Source organism: Erinaceus europaeus, chromosome 7 (assembly GCF_950295315.1).
Source record: "Erinaceus europaeus chromosome 7, mEriEur2.1, whole genome shotgun sequence".
In the NCBI taxonomy this organism is placed as follows: domain Eukaryota; kingdom Metazoa; phylum Chordata; class Mammalia; order Eulipotyphla; family Erinaceidae; genus Erinaceus; species Erinaceus europaeus.
Genome location: NC_080168.1, coordinates 75546730 through 75564058, shown reverse-complemented (window position 1 = coordinate 75564058; position 17329 = coordinate 75546730). Strand labels below are relative to the sequence as shown.

The 17329-nt window shown below is 38.2% G+C and overlaps 1 protein-coding gene across 5 annotated transcripts in view; it reads left to right on the top strand.

Annotated features, from left to right (window-relative positions):
- CCDC122 (coiled-coil domain containing 122) overlaps window positions 1-15368 on the top strand; it is a 67452-nt gene extending 52084 nt beyond the window's left edge. For all 5 annotated transcript variants that reach the window (XM_007526614.3, XM_060194797.1, XM_060194798.1 and 2 more), the window contains one exon: window positions 13990-15368. In XM_007526614.3, coding sequence (XP_007526676.1) covers window positions 13990-14139 — 150 coding nt within the window. In that variant the 3' untranslated portion in view covers window positions 14140-15368. The remainder of the gene's footprint in view (window positions 1-13989) is intronic.
- Window positions 15369-17329: the final 1961 nt, after the last annotated feature.

The window sequence follows — 17329 nt, the reverse complement described above, 5'->3', positions numbered from 1 at the left end:
CCTGATAGCTTTCCTATTCTTGATCTCTCTCATCTCATAATGACCCAGGGTCATTATGGGATGCAGAAGGTAGAAAGTTTGGCTTCTGTAATTTGTTCCCCGCTGAACATGGGCATTGGCAGGTCGATCCATACTCCCAGGCTGTCTCTCTCTTTCCCTAGTGGGGCAGGGCTCTGTGGAAGCGGGGCTCCAGGACACATTGGTAGGGTTGTCTGTCCAAGGAAGTCTGGTTGGCATCTGGAACCTGGTGGTTGACAAGAGAGCTAACTTTAAAGCCAAACAAATTGTTGACTAATCATGAACCTAAAGGCTGAATAGTGCAGATGAAGAATTGGAAGGGTCCTCCATTTTGTAGATAGCTAGGAGGCCTATTTTAGTTAAGGCCCATGACTATAGTAGGGTTTTTGTTGTTGTTGTTTTGTTTTGTTTTCTTTTGTTGATATCTGATATGCAGGTGGATCCAAGTTATTGTCTGGGGAGATGATGCCATGGCTGGAAAAAGGACCAGAAAGCTGGATCAGGGAAGAGAGTAGCTCCCAAATATGGGAAAGGTGTATAAATATTGTTGACTGTAAACCCCATCAGTTTGATGTGATCTGGGGCCCATATTCAGCTTAGAAGCTTATATGACCTCTGCATCCCTGTATATGTGAGCTCACATTCTGTGGTCATGAGTAGGAACATTCCAATCTGCCCAAATATCAGAATCCATCTTCCTCAGGTGTAGCAAAGAGTATGTTGTCCAGCCTCCCTTCAGAGGATGGAACATTCTTTGCTGTTTTTGATCCAAGTTGAGGACAAGGTCCTATGGGGGCCCACAAAGGGGTCTATTGTATTGTGCCTGCTAGAGATGACTGGTAACATTGGGGAGAGGGATTTATTCGAGGTCTAGGCCCATCATGTCTGTTTGGGAATTTCAGGACTTCCCGACTCCAGCCCTCTTAATTTGCCTATGTGTCTATCAAATACAAGAAGAAAAAAATATAGGTGCTAAAGAGCCCTGCATTCGTAATGTAGGCATTGAGTCCCAGCGATAATCCTGTTGAGAAATAATATAAAATAAAGTGAAGAAAGAAAGAGCATGATTTAATTTTATATTTTGCTCATAATTTAAGTAGATGAGAATATTTTCCCTTTCAAGTATGATGAATGATTATAAAACTAAATAGCAGGGACAAGATAAAGTTCATCAGCTAGATCCAATGCCTTACCAGGTTTAAACCCCAATACCACATAGGAGAACCACAACATAAGGGCAAGGAAGAATGAAAATTTTGAAGTAAAAAGAATGAAAATGTTGACCTGGAATCTGTGACTCATGGGTGCATGGGATCTCATTGCTGTAAAACAAATGAACAACAACAGAAGCTATAAATAAAAAAACAGTTTTATAAATGGGGTAGAAAAAGAAAAATTGAGTTAAATAGATAGATGGATATTCTGTCTGACTAATATTGTTAAAGGGAAAGAGGAATAGCATCTGTCCCAGATCCTGAAGGTTCGTCACACATTTTTCTCAACAAAGAATTGAAGAGAGAGCATGATTTTCTGGTACTTAGAACTTTATTGAAAATAGAACATATGAGGGGGGAGCCGGAATGGCGGACTGAGAAGCTGCTAGTGGCTTGAGCTCTGATCACATCTTCTGTAAACGGTAGGATTTTCTGCCTTTAGTAGGCCAGTCAATAAGGGGTCCTAGCGGTGACACCAAGGAGGTGACTATAACTTAATTTGGGTTAAGAATTAGAGTAGAGGTGGCACAGACTAGTGGGTGGGCTGCTCCAGACTTCCCAGGCGGCGGCGGGCAGGGCAGGTGCACCGGGCATTGTCCTCAGCCCGGGAAGGCGGCTCCTCCGCCAGTTGCACAGCGCTGCTGGGCAGCTGGCAGAGGACCAGGAGGGAGCACTGTAGCTCGAGGGCTTTCTCTTGGGAGTCTCCAGGGACCACTGCGAGCCTGAGGGCAGATCCGAGGACATCCTTGAGTACAGCTCTCATTGGATCAAAAGGACTTGGAGCTAGTTTTCATCTTTGAGAAATCCTTTAAAAAAGCTTCAGGCGGGGGGGGGGGGGGCGGTTTCCCGGAAGATGGCAGACTGAGAAGCTGCTAGTGGCTGAGCTCTGACCACATCTCCTGGAAACGGTCGGATTTTCTGCCTTTAGCAGGCCAGCCAATAAGGGGTCCTAGTGGTGACACCAAGGAGGTGACTATAACTTAATTTGGGTTAAGAATTAGAGTAGGGAAAAAAGGGGGAAAATTTTTTTTTCTTCCTTTTAATTTTCAAGCATACCTCTTTCCCGACACCCCCACCCCCATAACTGGTCCCTGGGGACCAGTTCCTAGCAGGGGAGGGGAGCTTCTTTTCTTTACCAAATTCCTGCCCCACAAGGGAATATCATTAATTCTAAGTCTATACCCTTCTGAAACCTCTGGCCTTTTTTCTTTCTAAGTAGCCAACCCCCCACCTCACCCCATGGCTAATTAAATAATTAAAAATAAAAAAAAAAAAACCCTTTCCTTTCACTGCCCTTTTATGACTATTCTTTTTCTTATCTTTTTCTTTTTTCTCTCTCTCTCTTTCTTGCTTTTTTTTTTTCTTTTTCTCATTCTTGTCATCTCTTCTTCCTTAATCCTACAGCTTCCAAAGTCACAACCCCAGCCACCACACCACAGTGTGCTTTTTTGAATTCACTGATACACATTTGGGAATTTCCTTTCACTGCTCTTTAATTACAGCTCTTTTTCTTATCTTTTCCCTTTTCTCTCTCTCATCTCTCTCTCTCTCTCTCTCTCTTTTTTTTAAATCTTGTCATACACTTCTTCCTTCTTCTTTGCTTTTCTGAATTTGTGAATTATTTTGGGGAAGAAGTCTGACTCAGAGTGGACTCTCTATGTGTGTATCTCTGCTCTAGTTCCCTTTCCCCTCTTGTTACCCCTAGAATATACAGTGGATAGTAGATTTGCATAACTGTCTATTCTTGCTATCCTTTCTTTTCTCTTTCTTCTACACTGGGATTTGGTTACTATTTATTCACGGACTGGAGAAATTGTTTGGCTAACTGGTAACGATTAAACTACTTCAATACTTGCTTCAGTTGCTACTGTAATTCCTGAGGTTGGTGAGTGCAATTGTCATAAAGGTATTTAGTACAGTGTTACTTGTACTCAAGACACAACAACTGAGGAACAACAGAGCATAAAAAGAAAGGAAACACATAAATGAAAAAATAGGTAGATCAAAAACAAATAAAACTGCTACTCCAATGAATGAAGACAAGAGCCCAGAAGAAACTACAAATCATCTAGAAGTAACCATAGATAAGAAAAGTATGCAAGCAATAATAAACTTATTAATCACAGAAATGAAAACAACTTTGGAGGAAAGGAATGGCAGTATTAGCGAAACAACAGTTGAGACCCCCAAGGAAAATACTGATTATCTTGAGGCAATTAGAGAACTGAAAGCTGAAATTCAAGCTGTAATGAAGAAAGAAGCTGAGGCAAGGGAAAGCAGACTAACAGAAGCAGAAAACAGAATTAGTCAGATAGAGGATGAGTTAGAGAAAATGAAGAAAGAGGTGAAAGAACTCAAAAGGAGATTGAGAGACACTGAAAACAACAACAGAGACATATGGGATGATCTCAAAAGAAGTAACATTCGCATAATTGGCCTGCCAGAGGAAGAAAGAGAGGAAGGGGAAGCAAACATTCCAGAAGAAATAATAGAAGAAAACTTCCCAGACCTGAATAACAGAAAGGAGATCAAGATTCAAGAGGCCCAGAGAGTACCAAACAGAATCAACCCAGACCTGAAGACACCAAGACACATCATAGTCACAATGAGAAGAAGTAAGGATAAAGAAAGGATCCTAAAGGCTGCAAGAGAGAAACAAAAAGTCACATACAAGGGAAAACCCATAAGATTATCTGCAGACTTCTCCACTCAAACTCTAAAAGCCAGAAGGGAGTGGCAAGATATCTATTCAGCCCTGAATGAAAAAGGGTTTCAACCAAGGATAATATATCCTGCTAGACTTTCATTCAAACTAGATGGAGGGATCAAAACCTTCTTAGATAAACAACAGTTAAAGGAGGCAACCATCACCAAGCCGGCCCTGAAAGAGGTTCTGAAAGACCTCTTATAAACAAGAACATCACTATAATACTGGCAATATATCAGAGCAAACAAATTTTTTTTTGAATAATGGCACTACAATACATTAAATCCATAATATCAATAAATGTCAATGGCTTAAACTCACCCATCAAAACGCACAGGGTGGGGGGATGGATCAGAAAACATAACCCAACCATATGCTGCTTTCAAGAATCCCATCTGTCACAACAAGATGAACACAGACTTAAAGTGAAAGGATGGAAAACTATCATATAGGCTAACGGACCACAAAAAAGGGCAGGAACAGACATTCTCATCTCAGACACGATAGATTTTAAATTAAATAAAGTAATAAAAGATAGGCAAGGACATTACATAATGATTAGAGGATCAATCAGCCTAGAAGACTTAACAATTATTAACATCTATGCACCCAATGAGGGACCATCTAAATACATTAAGCACCTACTGAAAGAATTTCAAAAATACATCAATAGTAATACAATAATAGTGGGAGACTTCAATACCCCACTCTCACACTTAGACAGATCAACAAAGCAGAGAACCAATAAAGATACAAGAGAATTGAATGAAGAGATTGACAGATTGGACCTCTTGGACATTTTCAGACTCTTCCACCCCAAAAAACTGGAATACACCTTCTTTTCAAATCCACATAACACATATTCAATGATAGACCACATGTTAGGCCACAAAGACAGCATCCATAAATTCAAGAGCATTGAAATCATCCCAAGTATCTTCTCAGACCACAGTGGAGTAAAACTAACATTTAACAACAAACAGACAATTATTAAAAGTCACAGAATTTGGAAAGTAAATAACATGCTCCTTAAGAACCACTGGGTCAGAGACTCACTCAAGCAGGAAATTCAAATGTTCCTGGAAACTAATGAAAATGAAGACACAACCTATCAAAATATTTGGGACACAGCTAAAGCAGTACTGAGAGGGAAACTTATAGCCATACAATCACATATTAAACACCAAGAAGAAGCTCAAATGAATGACCTTACTGCACACCTCAAGGACTTGGAGGAAGAGGAACAAAGGAACCCTAAAGCAACCAGGACAGAAATCACTAAAGCTAGAGCAGAAATAAACAACATCGAAAATAAAAGAACCATACAAAAGATCAATGAAAATAGAACATGTTAGGATGTGAGAGGGAGAGAAAGATAGATAAAAAGAAAGGGAAAGGTAGAGAGAAGGTGACTTATAGCATTCTGTTGGTCACATGGTGATAAGAGAAAGAAAAGTGAGTCCCCCAAGGTTAAGCCTTTTAAAGCCAAAGCCCTGCCAACACCTGTAACCACTCCTATTTCTGGTGGTACCTTCTCCTTCAACAATATCACCAAGATCAAAATATAAAAATTTTCATATCATGCCTAGAAAATTTTCCTGTGCCCATTTCCTTGATGACCATTATTCTGATTTTAAAATACAAAACAGCTATAGTGAGATGTAATTCACATATTATATAATTCATCCACTAAAATCTTATGCTTTAAGGGTTTTTAATACATTTACAGGTAATCACCGCCAACTTTAGGTAGCTTACCCCCACTACATAAAATCACTGAATATATAGCCTATTTTTGTTTATTGCCCATAGTTTTTCCTGCCATAATCTTTCTTCCTTCCTAATTCCAAGATTATTAAACTATTTTCTTTTTCTTTAAAATAATTTAAAATATTTCTCTTAGAATGTGTCTGTTGATGACAACATCATTTATTCTTGTTTCATCTGAGGACATCTTTATTTACTCTTCATTTCTGAAGAAGAAGAAGAAGAAGAAGAAGAAGAAGAAGGAGAAGAAGAAGATGATGATGATGATGATGATATTGATGATGATGATGATTTGCTGGCTGTAGAATTCTGGGCTGGCAGTTATTCTCATATTGAAAAACATCCTGCCACTTTATTCTGTTCTCCCTAATTTTGGGGGGAGAAATCTACTATCTTTCAAATTGTTTTCTCCCTATATTTATGGTGTTTGTTTTTTGCTGCTTTCAAGATTTTTATTTAAAACTCACTGTATTTATTCCTCTCTCTCTCTCTCTCTTTCTCTTTTATTTATTTTTACTTTTGCCACCACAGTAATCGCTGGGGCTCAGTGCTTATACTCTGAATTCACTGCTACTAGAAGCCACTTTTTTTCTTTCTGTTTTAGTTGGTGGACAGAGAGAAGTTGAGGAGGAGAAAGAGTGAGAAAAAGATGCCTGCAGACCTGCTTCACCATTCTTGAAGCATCCTCCCTGTTTTTGGGAAGTGATGTCTTGAGCCTGGGTCCTTGTGCATGGTAATTGTGTGTGCTTGACCTGCTGTGCCAATGCCCAGATACTTCTGTCTTCTCAGAGTTTGATGTTTTTAGAATTTATTCTCTTTTATGTTTTATATGTGGGTAGGAGAGCTTTTGCCAAAAGCCAGGACCCTCAGATTTGAAGCATTTCAGGGTTGAGAGAAAATAACTTAATTCACTTCATAGTTTATCTGAAGAGTCTGGAGGGACAGCACCTAGGTACCCTGGAGATGGAAGAAGATTAGGTGGCAAAGGTCTAGGAAGAGAATTTACTGATAAAATCACATCACATCAAAAGGAACAAGAAGATCAAAAGATTTTTTTTGGTAAAAACAATTCAGGAGCAATTTTCAAAGCACAAATTACTTTCAAGGTGTGGGAGATGTGTCAAGATGTATTAAACCTGATCACAACTGTCTTTGTCTGAATGTCATTAACCAGGTGCAATTCTCTGATGCCTCAAGAAATATTCAGGTCACTTTATTATGCACAATTCCCAAGCCCTTTATGGAAAGAGCCAGAGGTCAGAGTTACATATAAGCATTTTACATAGTTTCAATGCCTGTGGGCTGCCATTATAACTCTCTAACCCTCTTCATACTTCTGCCTTAACACAACTCCCTAGTTGTGACAAAAAGAAGTGCCAGAAGCCTTGCTTACTCAACTGTAACAGTCAACCAGATATATTTTGTAAACATGGAGGCTTTAGGTAAAGTTAATAGAATTTCTAACAACAAATATTAAGAAATCTGGAATCCAGAAACTTCCTTAACACTCTTTAGAGTAACTTTAGCTTTTAAAAAATGATTATTTATGGATAAGCTAGAACCAGAGCATCATGCTAGTATATGCAATGCAGAATCTCATGCTTGAATGTTCAAAGCTTTTATCTTCTGTGCCACTTTTCAGGTCATAAGATTGCTAAGCCTACAAATTGATATCTTTTGCTAAATTTGGGATTTTTTGTTTTTTGTAGAAGCAGAGAGAATGAATAGACCCTAGCACCTAACTGGGGGTCAGGCTCATACCTGGGTTGCACACATTGCAAAGCAGTGTACTACCCATGCAAGCTATATATCATAGACCCTAAATCTGGGGATTAAAAAAAAATCTTACTTATTTAAATACTTTACCAGCTCAACTTTCTTCTTTCCTTCTCTAATTCTAACGGCAAAGATGATTTATCTTTATTTAGGAACTAGGACTTTGGGATATGTGTGATTTCAGCTTTCTGGACTTCTCAAATTCAAATAAGAGAGGGAGAGATGAAAGAGGGAGGAGAGAGAGACAGAGAGACAGTGAGAGAACCAGCATTTTATTCAGTGTCATAGCACCTCTCATGTGATATGAGGGTTGAAACCTAGGTAGCACACATGCCATAATATTACACCCTACCCTGTGAGTTACCTCTGTGTTTCCTTTCATTTCTTATTTCTTATTATTATTTTTTAACCAGAGTACTGTTCAGCTCTGGCTTATGGTGGTATGGGGGCTTGAACCTAAAACTTTGAGCCTCAGGCGTGAGTGTCTGTTTGCATAATCATTATGCTGTCTACCCTCCGCCCCCTTTCATTTCTTTTTTAAGTCTGTTTTTTCTCTGTTATTCAGATTAATTTCTAATGTCCTGTATATCATTCACTGATTCTTTCATCTGATTCTTTCATTGTTATTAAATCCATCCTTTCAGTTTTTCATTTCAGTTATTGTATCTTTTCCATTTTTCTGCTCCTTATTTCTGTATACATTTATTGAGACTAATTTTTCTTCATTTGTTTAGTGTCCTGTAATTGCTCATAGGATAATTTTTATGGTGACTTCTTAAAAATGCATGTCAGATAATTTTTAAAGCAGTTTTATGTTTTAGAGACAGGAAGAGAAAGAAGGAAGGAGGTAGGAAGAGGAAGAAGGAGGGAGGGGAGCAGGGAATAAGGGAGGGAGGGAGGGAGGGAGGAGAAGAGAGACCAAGACCCAACATCTGAGCTTTCTTCAATGCAGTGGGACCCAGGCTTGAACCTGGGTCACCCAAATGGGCAAAGCAGTGCACTATTCAAGTGAGCTATTTCACTAATCCATTGTCAAATAATTCTAATGTTTGAGTTTTCTGTGGCATTGCAATATATTGACTGCTTATTTAGTTTCAGGTCTTCCTAGTTCTTGATTGTATAAGTAATTTTCTATTGAAATCTGATATGTTGCATGTGATCTTTTAAGAGTGTATTTTATTACTTCTAGGTAGTAGTGAACTCCTCTGGTTAGTCTCCACCTACACTCATAGTGAGAGGAAGGGCATGGGAATTCTGGATGCCCCTGAGGAGTCTGTTTATGACCATCATCCTTGATGGGAGAGGCAGAGCCACTTCTTTATTGCTCTTAGTATGGGCTCCTTTGGCACCAGCTAAATGTGGTCTTGATATAACTGGGTGGTAGTGAAAGTCTTTACTTCCCTGTAGACCGTTTCTGACATTCCATCAGTAAAGATACTGATGCCTTGTTTCCACTGATGGGCGTACATGTCCAGACTGACTAGATGAGTTCCATTCATATTGCTATATAAGGCTTGTATGAGGTGATGATATGAAAAGTCTTGGCTTTCCCACTATTCTTCTCTTACATTACTCTGCAAGAAGAGTGAGACAGCATATAGCCAAGCAATGATAGATACACTGTAGGCTTTCCACTTAGCCTTGATAGTATAGACTGGGTGGAGAGCATAGTAAATTTTTTGCATTTTTCCCTTTAATAAACTAGTTACTATATAATAACTTTTATGTATTGCTAGGCTTCCCTTTTAGGGTTTCTTTGGCTAGAGAAAGTAGACTTTTATTGGGGCCTTTTATTTTCTAGCTACATGTCTTCAGGTTACTGTCTTCTCCAGTATGGTGAAATAAATGTATGAATAAAACAATGTCCCAGAGAACTTATCATATTCTCCCTTGGTAACTGAAGACCCTCATCTCTATTCATTCTTTTACTTGACTTTCAGAAACTAGTGTTTGTTTTGTATAATGTCAAGGACATTTTAGAGGCAGGTGGTAGCACACCTGGTTGAGCACACACATTACAAGGACCCTGTGCAAGGACCCAGGTTTATTTTAGTCCTTGGTCTGCATATGCAGGGGGGAAGATTTACAAGTTGTGAAACAGTGTCGAAGATGTCTTTCTCTCTTTCCCCCTCTAACTTTTTTTTTACTTCATTAATTTTTTATTATCTTTATTTATTTGACAGAGACAGCCACAAATCAAGAGGGGAGGGAGAAATAGAGAGGGAGAGAGACAGAAAGACACCTGCAGCACTGATTCACCACTTGGAAAGCTTTCCCCCTACAGGTGGGGATGGGAGGCTCGAACCCAGGTCCTTGTGCATTGTCATGTGTGCTTAACCAGGTATGCCACCACCCAGCCCCGTCTAACTTCTTTCTTAATTTTACGGTCTCCATCCAAAATAAATAAATAAATATTTTTCAAAAGGACTTTCAGTTCTACTTAGAAGGAGGTAAATGAGGGGCTAAGAGGTGCCACCTGTGGTTGAGCACAAACATTACCATGTGCAAGGATCCAGGTTCAAGCCTGATTCCCATCTGCAGGGCAGAAGCATGAGCTGTGAAGCAGTGCTGCAGCTTTCTCTCTGTCTCCCCTTCTCAATTTCTCTCTGCCCCATTAAATATATGAAAATTAAAATAAAGTAAAACAAAATAAATTAAAGAGGAATATGAAATCTAATCCTTTCATCTTGATAGTGTTGCAAATGGATAGTTTTATGGGAAAGGGTCATTGATGCAATTGATCAAAATGTTTGATTTGCATGGCATGTCACTGAGCTTATAGTTTAATTTTTTAGTGTTTTCATTGTTAAACTTTTATTTTGAAATAAACTATTAAACTTTCATAATAGGAATACATTGGAGAAGTATCTTTTGGAGTTTTACTTTTAGTTCTGTTATCTTTCATGCATTTTAAAGTAGCTCTTAATTCTGTAGCAGTATTATGGCTGAACAAATGAAAATTCATTAAATTATACATCATCTATAATAAATTATAAAACTGAGGGATAAGTATAGCCACAATATTGTCTAGGGAATCTTGCATATCCCTTACTTTTGGGCAAGTATTGATCATTGATGACTCATCCCTTTCTCAGAATAACCAGTTTTTAATTTTAAAATATAATGGAAATCCTTTATTACTTTTTTTTTTAGTTTTTCCCTATTTCTTTAGCCATGACTTTCTAACTTTGACTTATCCTTTAACTGGATTACAATACTATTTTGTTAAAATTTTTAATGCCTTTACACATTTTGTATGCTTTGGCACTTATATTAATGTTGCTTTCTTACATTATTTGCTTTAGAGGAAATAGATTTTGAATTCTACATTTATTGTCAATTTTTTTTGTATTTTTAGTACATATTTGAACAAAAGAAGTATTTCTAAATATTTATCCCTAAATGCCTTTTTTCCCCTGTTTATAGTCTGCTTCATATATATTTTAGAAGAAGGGAACTAAGATAAGAGAGAGGAGAATAAATATAAGCTGTGAATTATTAATATAAAAATTGAGGAAGCAAAATACAAAGCATATACACACAAAAGCTTCAAGTGCAGAGTTTTAAGCAACAATCACTTTTAGGTCAAGGTGCTTTTTTAAAAAAACACTTTATTTTTTACAAATCCAAGACTTTTTAGGGAAGAGAAACTAGAGAAACTGCTAGAGAAACTAGCAGTTAAGATTTTTTTTTGGCAGATAATGAGTGCTGCAAGCAATATTTTGTGATAGTAGACATTGGACAGAACATTTTTTTTTTAATTGATGTCATCGTTGTTGGATGGGACAGAGAGAAATGGAGAGATATGGGGAAGACAGAGAGCAGGAGAGAAAGATACACACCTGCAGACCTGCTTCACTGCCTGTGAAGAGACTCCCTTGCAGGTGGAGAGCCGGAGGCTCAAACCGGGATCCTTACACCGGTTCTTGGGCCTGCGCCACATGTGCTTAACCCACTGCGCTACCACCCGGCTCCCTGGATAGAACATTTTAAGAGTCGTTGATGGTTATTGTTGCCTGAGTTTTCTACAGTGTAAGCTCCAAATTTAAAGTGATAAAGAGTTTGAACATTTTGAAGCCTATTAATGGTAAGGAACAATATATATTTAACTTGCTATAATACAACATTCAGTTTATACAATTAACCAATGAATTTTCTTAGTGAATGCAGTTACAGAAATAATTACACAACTAGAAAGTCAATCTTACAGGAAACACCCAGAGTTGAAAAGGATATGACCTAAGGCAGAGTTATATATAGTTAGGTGGCATAGTTACAAATTATTTTTATTTTTGCCATAAGAGTTAGCCTGGAGCTTGCTGACTGTACACCCATCACCAGGTAACTAGATAAAGAAGCTATGGGAGATTTACTTATTGGAAGACTACTCTATCATAAAAAAGAAATAGAGTCATAATTTTTAGGATAAAATGAATGGAATGTGAAGTTATTTTGCCAAGTGAAATAAGTAGTTATTACTATTGGGTTTACTCACATGTGGACTATAAATAATTAAAGCAGGTGAACTTGCAAAACAACAAACCAACGCTTATTGAAAGCTATGGTGATTTTTTGTGAGGGGACAGAGTGGGTGGGAGGAGAGTTTTTTCTGCTAAAATTGTTGAGGGAGGGAAGGACCACCCAATGATGGGAATGGTTACAGGTGTGGCTAGAATGTTTGAGGAAGGACCACTCAGAAATGGGAGTAGTTACAGGTGTGGCTTGAGAGGTGTAGGTGAAATTTTGAGTTTATAATCCAGAAACAGAAGGCTTTCACCCTCTCTTTGGAAAGACAACAACTATGTAAGCAGATGTTTTACCTTGCTCTCTTGCTCTTTTACCGGGATTATCATGTGAGCAGCATGTAAGTCAGCTCCCAATCTCCTTCCTTCCTTTCTTTTCCTCTACCTCTCTATCTCTTCCCTAACATGTTGTCTTTTCAATAAAAGTTTAATTTACCTGAATAATAATTTTCTCTCATCAATTCATTGTTAAGATAAGACATGGTGAACTCTCAGAATGGGAACCGATGCTGGTCCCCCCCATCCCTTTAACAAAATGACACTGTAAATTTGTTGGTGGATGCAGTGAGTCTATAAATATGTATAGATAGGACACTCCCACTTGCCAAACTGTATATTATTGAAAATAATGCTAAGTAAATACATAATTTAAAAGTTTTTAAAAGGTGATCTATAAAAACGTAAATATAACAACCTATTTATTAACAACCTATTTATGGTGAAATGTTGAATGCTTTTTTTTTCCCTCCAGGGTTATCACTGGGGATGCACCATGAATTCACTTCTCCTGGAGGCATTTTTTTTCCTTTTGTTGCTCTTGTTCTTGTTTTATCATTGTTGTGGTTATTATTATTGTTGTTATTGATGTCATTGTTGTTGGATAGGACAGATAGAAATTGAGAGAGTAGGGGAAGACAGAGAGGGAGAGAAAGACACCTGCAGACCTGCTTCCCTGCTTGTGAACCGACCCTCCTGCAGGTGGGGAGCCACGGGCTCGATGGGATCCTAACACTGGTCCTTGCGTTTTAAGCCATGTGCCTTTAACCCACTGTGCCACCGCCCGTCCCCCCTTTCTTACCTCCAGGGTTATTGTTGGGGCTCAGTCCCATCACTAAAAATGCTCCTGGCAACCATCTTTCATTTTTATTGAATGGGACAGAGAGAAATTGAGAGCAGAGAAGACAGAGAGGAGGAGAGAAAGCACCTGCAGACCTGCTTTACCACTTGTGAAGCGACCTTCCTGCAAGTAGGGATCTGGGCACTGGAACAGGGATCTTTGCACATGTCCTTGTGCTTAGTACTATGTGCACTTAACTGGATGCACCACTGCCCGGTCCCCTTGAATGCATATTGTTCCTGTGAGAAATATGAGCCCAAGATCAAATTGATGGGTTTATAGTCAACAAAATGCCACTTCTAAATATATACCCTAAAGAGCTGAAAACTAAATCTGAAAGAGATATTTGTATCTCCACATTCATAGCAGCATTGGTTTACAATAGTCTCAATGAAAATCAACTTAAATTGTATGAATGAATAAACAGTCTGTGTCATATACACATAAGTAATTTTTATTCAGCTTTTAAGGAAATTCTGGCTTATGCTACAACATGGATGAAATAAAAAAAAATAGGTCAAATTTTCATCAACCAATCAACTAAAAATATACTGTGGTATATTATGCAATGGAATGTTATTGGACAATTTTAAAAAGAAGGAAATATTGATAGGTTTCAAAACATGAACAACCCTTAAAACATTGTGTGTGTGTGTGTGTGTGTGTGTGTGTGTGTGTGTGTGTGTGTGTGTAGGGGGAGGATTGAATTGAAAAGACATAATTATGTTTGTTTTTATTACCATTAGTATTTATAGTGAATAATTTCTGATGAAGTCCTTACTTCTTTAGAGTAGTCAAAATATCTATCATGGCTGTTTACTATTTAATTCTTTTCATGCCCAACTGATGTGTACTCCTCTTTAATAGGTACAACATAAAAGATATGGTGCAATTCTTAAACGTTTACACTGTCAAGTGAACAAGCTTCAATCAAACAGAAGACAATGGCAGTTGAATATCCAACAGCTGGAGAAAACTGCAGCTGAGCTAAGAAAATGCATTGGGATGAAAGACTAAGATGACCAAAGGCAATGTAGAACACAGACTGTCATCAAAACGTTGGGACAGAATGTTAAGAAAATCATTTGAATTCTTAATAACTAGCATAGCTATCCAAGGTGTTTTATAATGACATATATTGTCTCTTTTTTTGAACTAGTCTTTTGTTAAAGTTCCTTATCCAACTCTTCAATGGACTACAGTAGATAAATAGTGGGGATACTTATAAAAGGATAGTGGAAGACTTTGTATGTATATTCTGGTTAAGATATACTGTCCTCATGATTGCCTGATTATAAATATATTGCCTTCACTAAGGTATGAAGCAAAATTTAGAAGGAAAAACAGTTGCATTTACAATGATTTAAATTGTTGAACTTTTTATTAGTTCTTTTTTTTACCACCATCTTCACAGTAGCCCATGATATTAACATTCACAACGTTTTTGTATGCTTATTGCTTCAAATATTCTATTCACTATTCTATTTTATCCAGAAGGTAGCAAGTATTCTTTCTATGCTACTAGATAAGACTATTTAGAAAAAGCAGAACATTTTCACTCACTTTTCTTTCTTTCTTTTTTTTATGGATAGGACAGAGAGAAATGGAGAGAAGAGGGGAAGACAGAGGGGGAGAGAAAGATAGACATCTGCAGACCTGCTTCACCGCCTGTGAAGCGACTGCCCTGCAGGTGGGGAGCCAGGGCAAACCGGGATCCTTACGCCGGTCCTTGTGCTTTGCGCCACATGCGCTTAACCCAGTCCGCCACCGCCCGACCCCCTTCACTCACTTTTCTGTCTGCAAATTTCTTATTGCTATTTTATAACTAGTTACAACATCATGAAAGTCCAATATACATGCTCTTAAAATAAGTGAATTTACAGGGCCAGGTGGTGGCGCAATTGGTTGAGCGCATGTTACAATGCACAAGGACCTAGGTTCAAGCACCCAGTCCCCACCTGCAGGGGGAAAGCTTCACAAGTGGTGAAGCAGTGTTGCAGGTGTCTCTCTGTCTTTTACCCTCTCTTAAGTCCCCATTCCCTCTCGATTTCTGACTGTCTCTATCCAATAAATAAATAAAGATAATTAAAATAATAAAATAAGCGAATTTACCAGTATAGACTAACGTATCATTTTTCATTGGAATGTAAATGTAATGCCCAGGGCACTAAATTAAAAATTAACATATCCATTTTGAGATAAAAGTGCTTCTTCACATGGGTACCTTTGTTAAAAATTTAGGGGCATAGACAGCAGGAACCTCACATCTTCACTATAGAGCCCCTACTTCCCCCAGTCCTGGAACCCTTGGATAGGGCCCACTTTCCCGTATGCATCTCCCAATCCAAACCAAATAACATTGCATCTGCCGATTACAACCTAACCAAAGCAACGATTGCTACCTCAACATGCTTTAACTCAGAATGTATCCAGAGACTTCACGTGTGGAATGACAACCCTTCAGCTTCATTACTCGGGTGAGACCTTTCCTTTAATAGTACACTCTAATTTCATCTCAGGTAGTTCACTTTCTAACAAAGTCCCATAACCTAGATATACACCAGTTTCTGTGAGAGAGAGCTTATGTGCACACATATCCATAAACTATAAAATATATACCTGAAAGCAGGACTACACTAGAGTTTGCAGTGAGTACCTCCCTAACACTTCCTCTCCACTATTCCAAGCTTGGGATCCATGATTGCTCAACAAATTGTTTGGCTTCATATGTTAACTCTCTTTTCAATCACCAGGTTCCAGATGCCACCAGGATGCTGGCTAGGCTTCCCTGGATTGAAGACCCCACCAATGTGTCCTGGAGCTCAGCTTCCCCAGAGTCACACCCTACTAGGGAAAGAGAGAGGCAGACTGGGGGTATGGACCGACCAGTCAACGCCCTTGTTCAGCGGGGAAGCAATTACAGAAGCCAGACCTTCTACCTTCTGCAACCCTCAACGACCCTGGGTCCATGCTCCCAGAGGGATAGAGAATGGGAAAGCTACCATGGGAGGGGGTGGGTTATGGGGATTGGGTGTTGGGAATTGTGTGGAGTTGTACCCCTCCTACCTTATGCTTTTGTTCACTAATCCTTTCTTAAATAAAAAATTAAAAAAAAAAATTTAGGGGCATAAGCAAAATATTAGTTATTAAAGACATGGTTTTTACATATTCCTTTTTTAGGATTTAATGATTCAAAGTAACAGCATCAGAAAGGTATCTCAAGTCTAATTTCTACCATGTATTTCTATGTGCTGGAGACTCCAGGTATATCAGATAAAACCTAGTATGAATAATCTGGTTATGTCTAGCAACAGTGGTCTTAATCTGAAGTATCATGATTTGTTTTGACTAAAAGCTCAATTGGCTTACACTGCCACATAGTCAGTTCTGTCCATAACACAGAAGTGCAAATTTGAATAAAAAGAAACTTACACACTGTAGAAAGACCCCACTGAGTTCAATTGATAAGACTGAAGTAAATGTTTATTGTATAAAACACTATAATTTACATATTTTAAAATATTTTTATTTATTGGACAGAGTCAGAGAAATTAAAAGGGAGAGGTAGAGAGGGAGAGAGAGAGATACTTGTAGCATTGCTTCACTGCTTGTGAAGTTTTTCCCTTACAGATGGTGAGCAGGGATTTCAACCTGGATCCTTGAGCCTACTAACCTGTGCTCAACTGGGTGCACCACCACCTGCCCTCCTAATTTGCATATTTAAAAAGTTCTTATAATCCACATTTTGTCGTTTTTATATACGTATTATAAAAGAAACACGTTAGTTTTCTGAACTATTTTTTTCAACTCCAATATCATTTATTGGGAAATTGCTGATTTACAGAATTTTTGTTGTCAAGGGCATATTTGTTCACATTTTCCTAAGATATATTTCAGTACCTTTCCTCCTCCACCAGACCATCATCATATTCCACCATAGTAACTTCAGTCCTCAATCTCAACTAAGTGCTCCTTTCTTCCCCCATCTGAGTCACTGAATCTGCTGCCACAGACTGTAGTCAGCTGATGATTCACCCTGTATTTCTGAAACTCCTAAAGTTTATAATAGGTTTCAAAATATGTGTACACAATAACACCTTGAGCTATATTTTTGAAAGTATATTTTTAAATTAAGTTAAAGATAAAAATAAGTTTAATCTGCTTAAGATAACTTTCTCATTTGAAAAAGTAATTTATTATAGCTTTC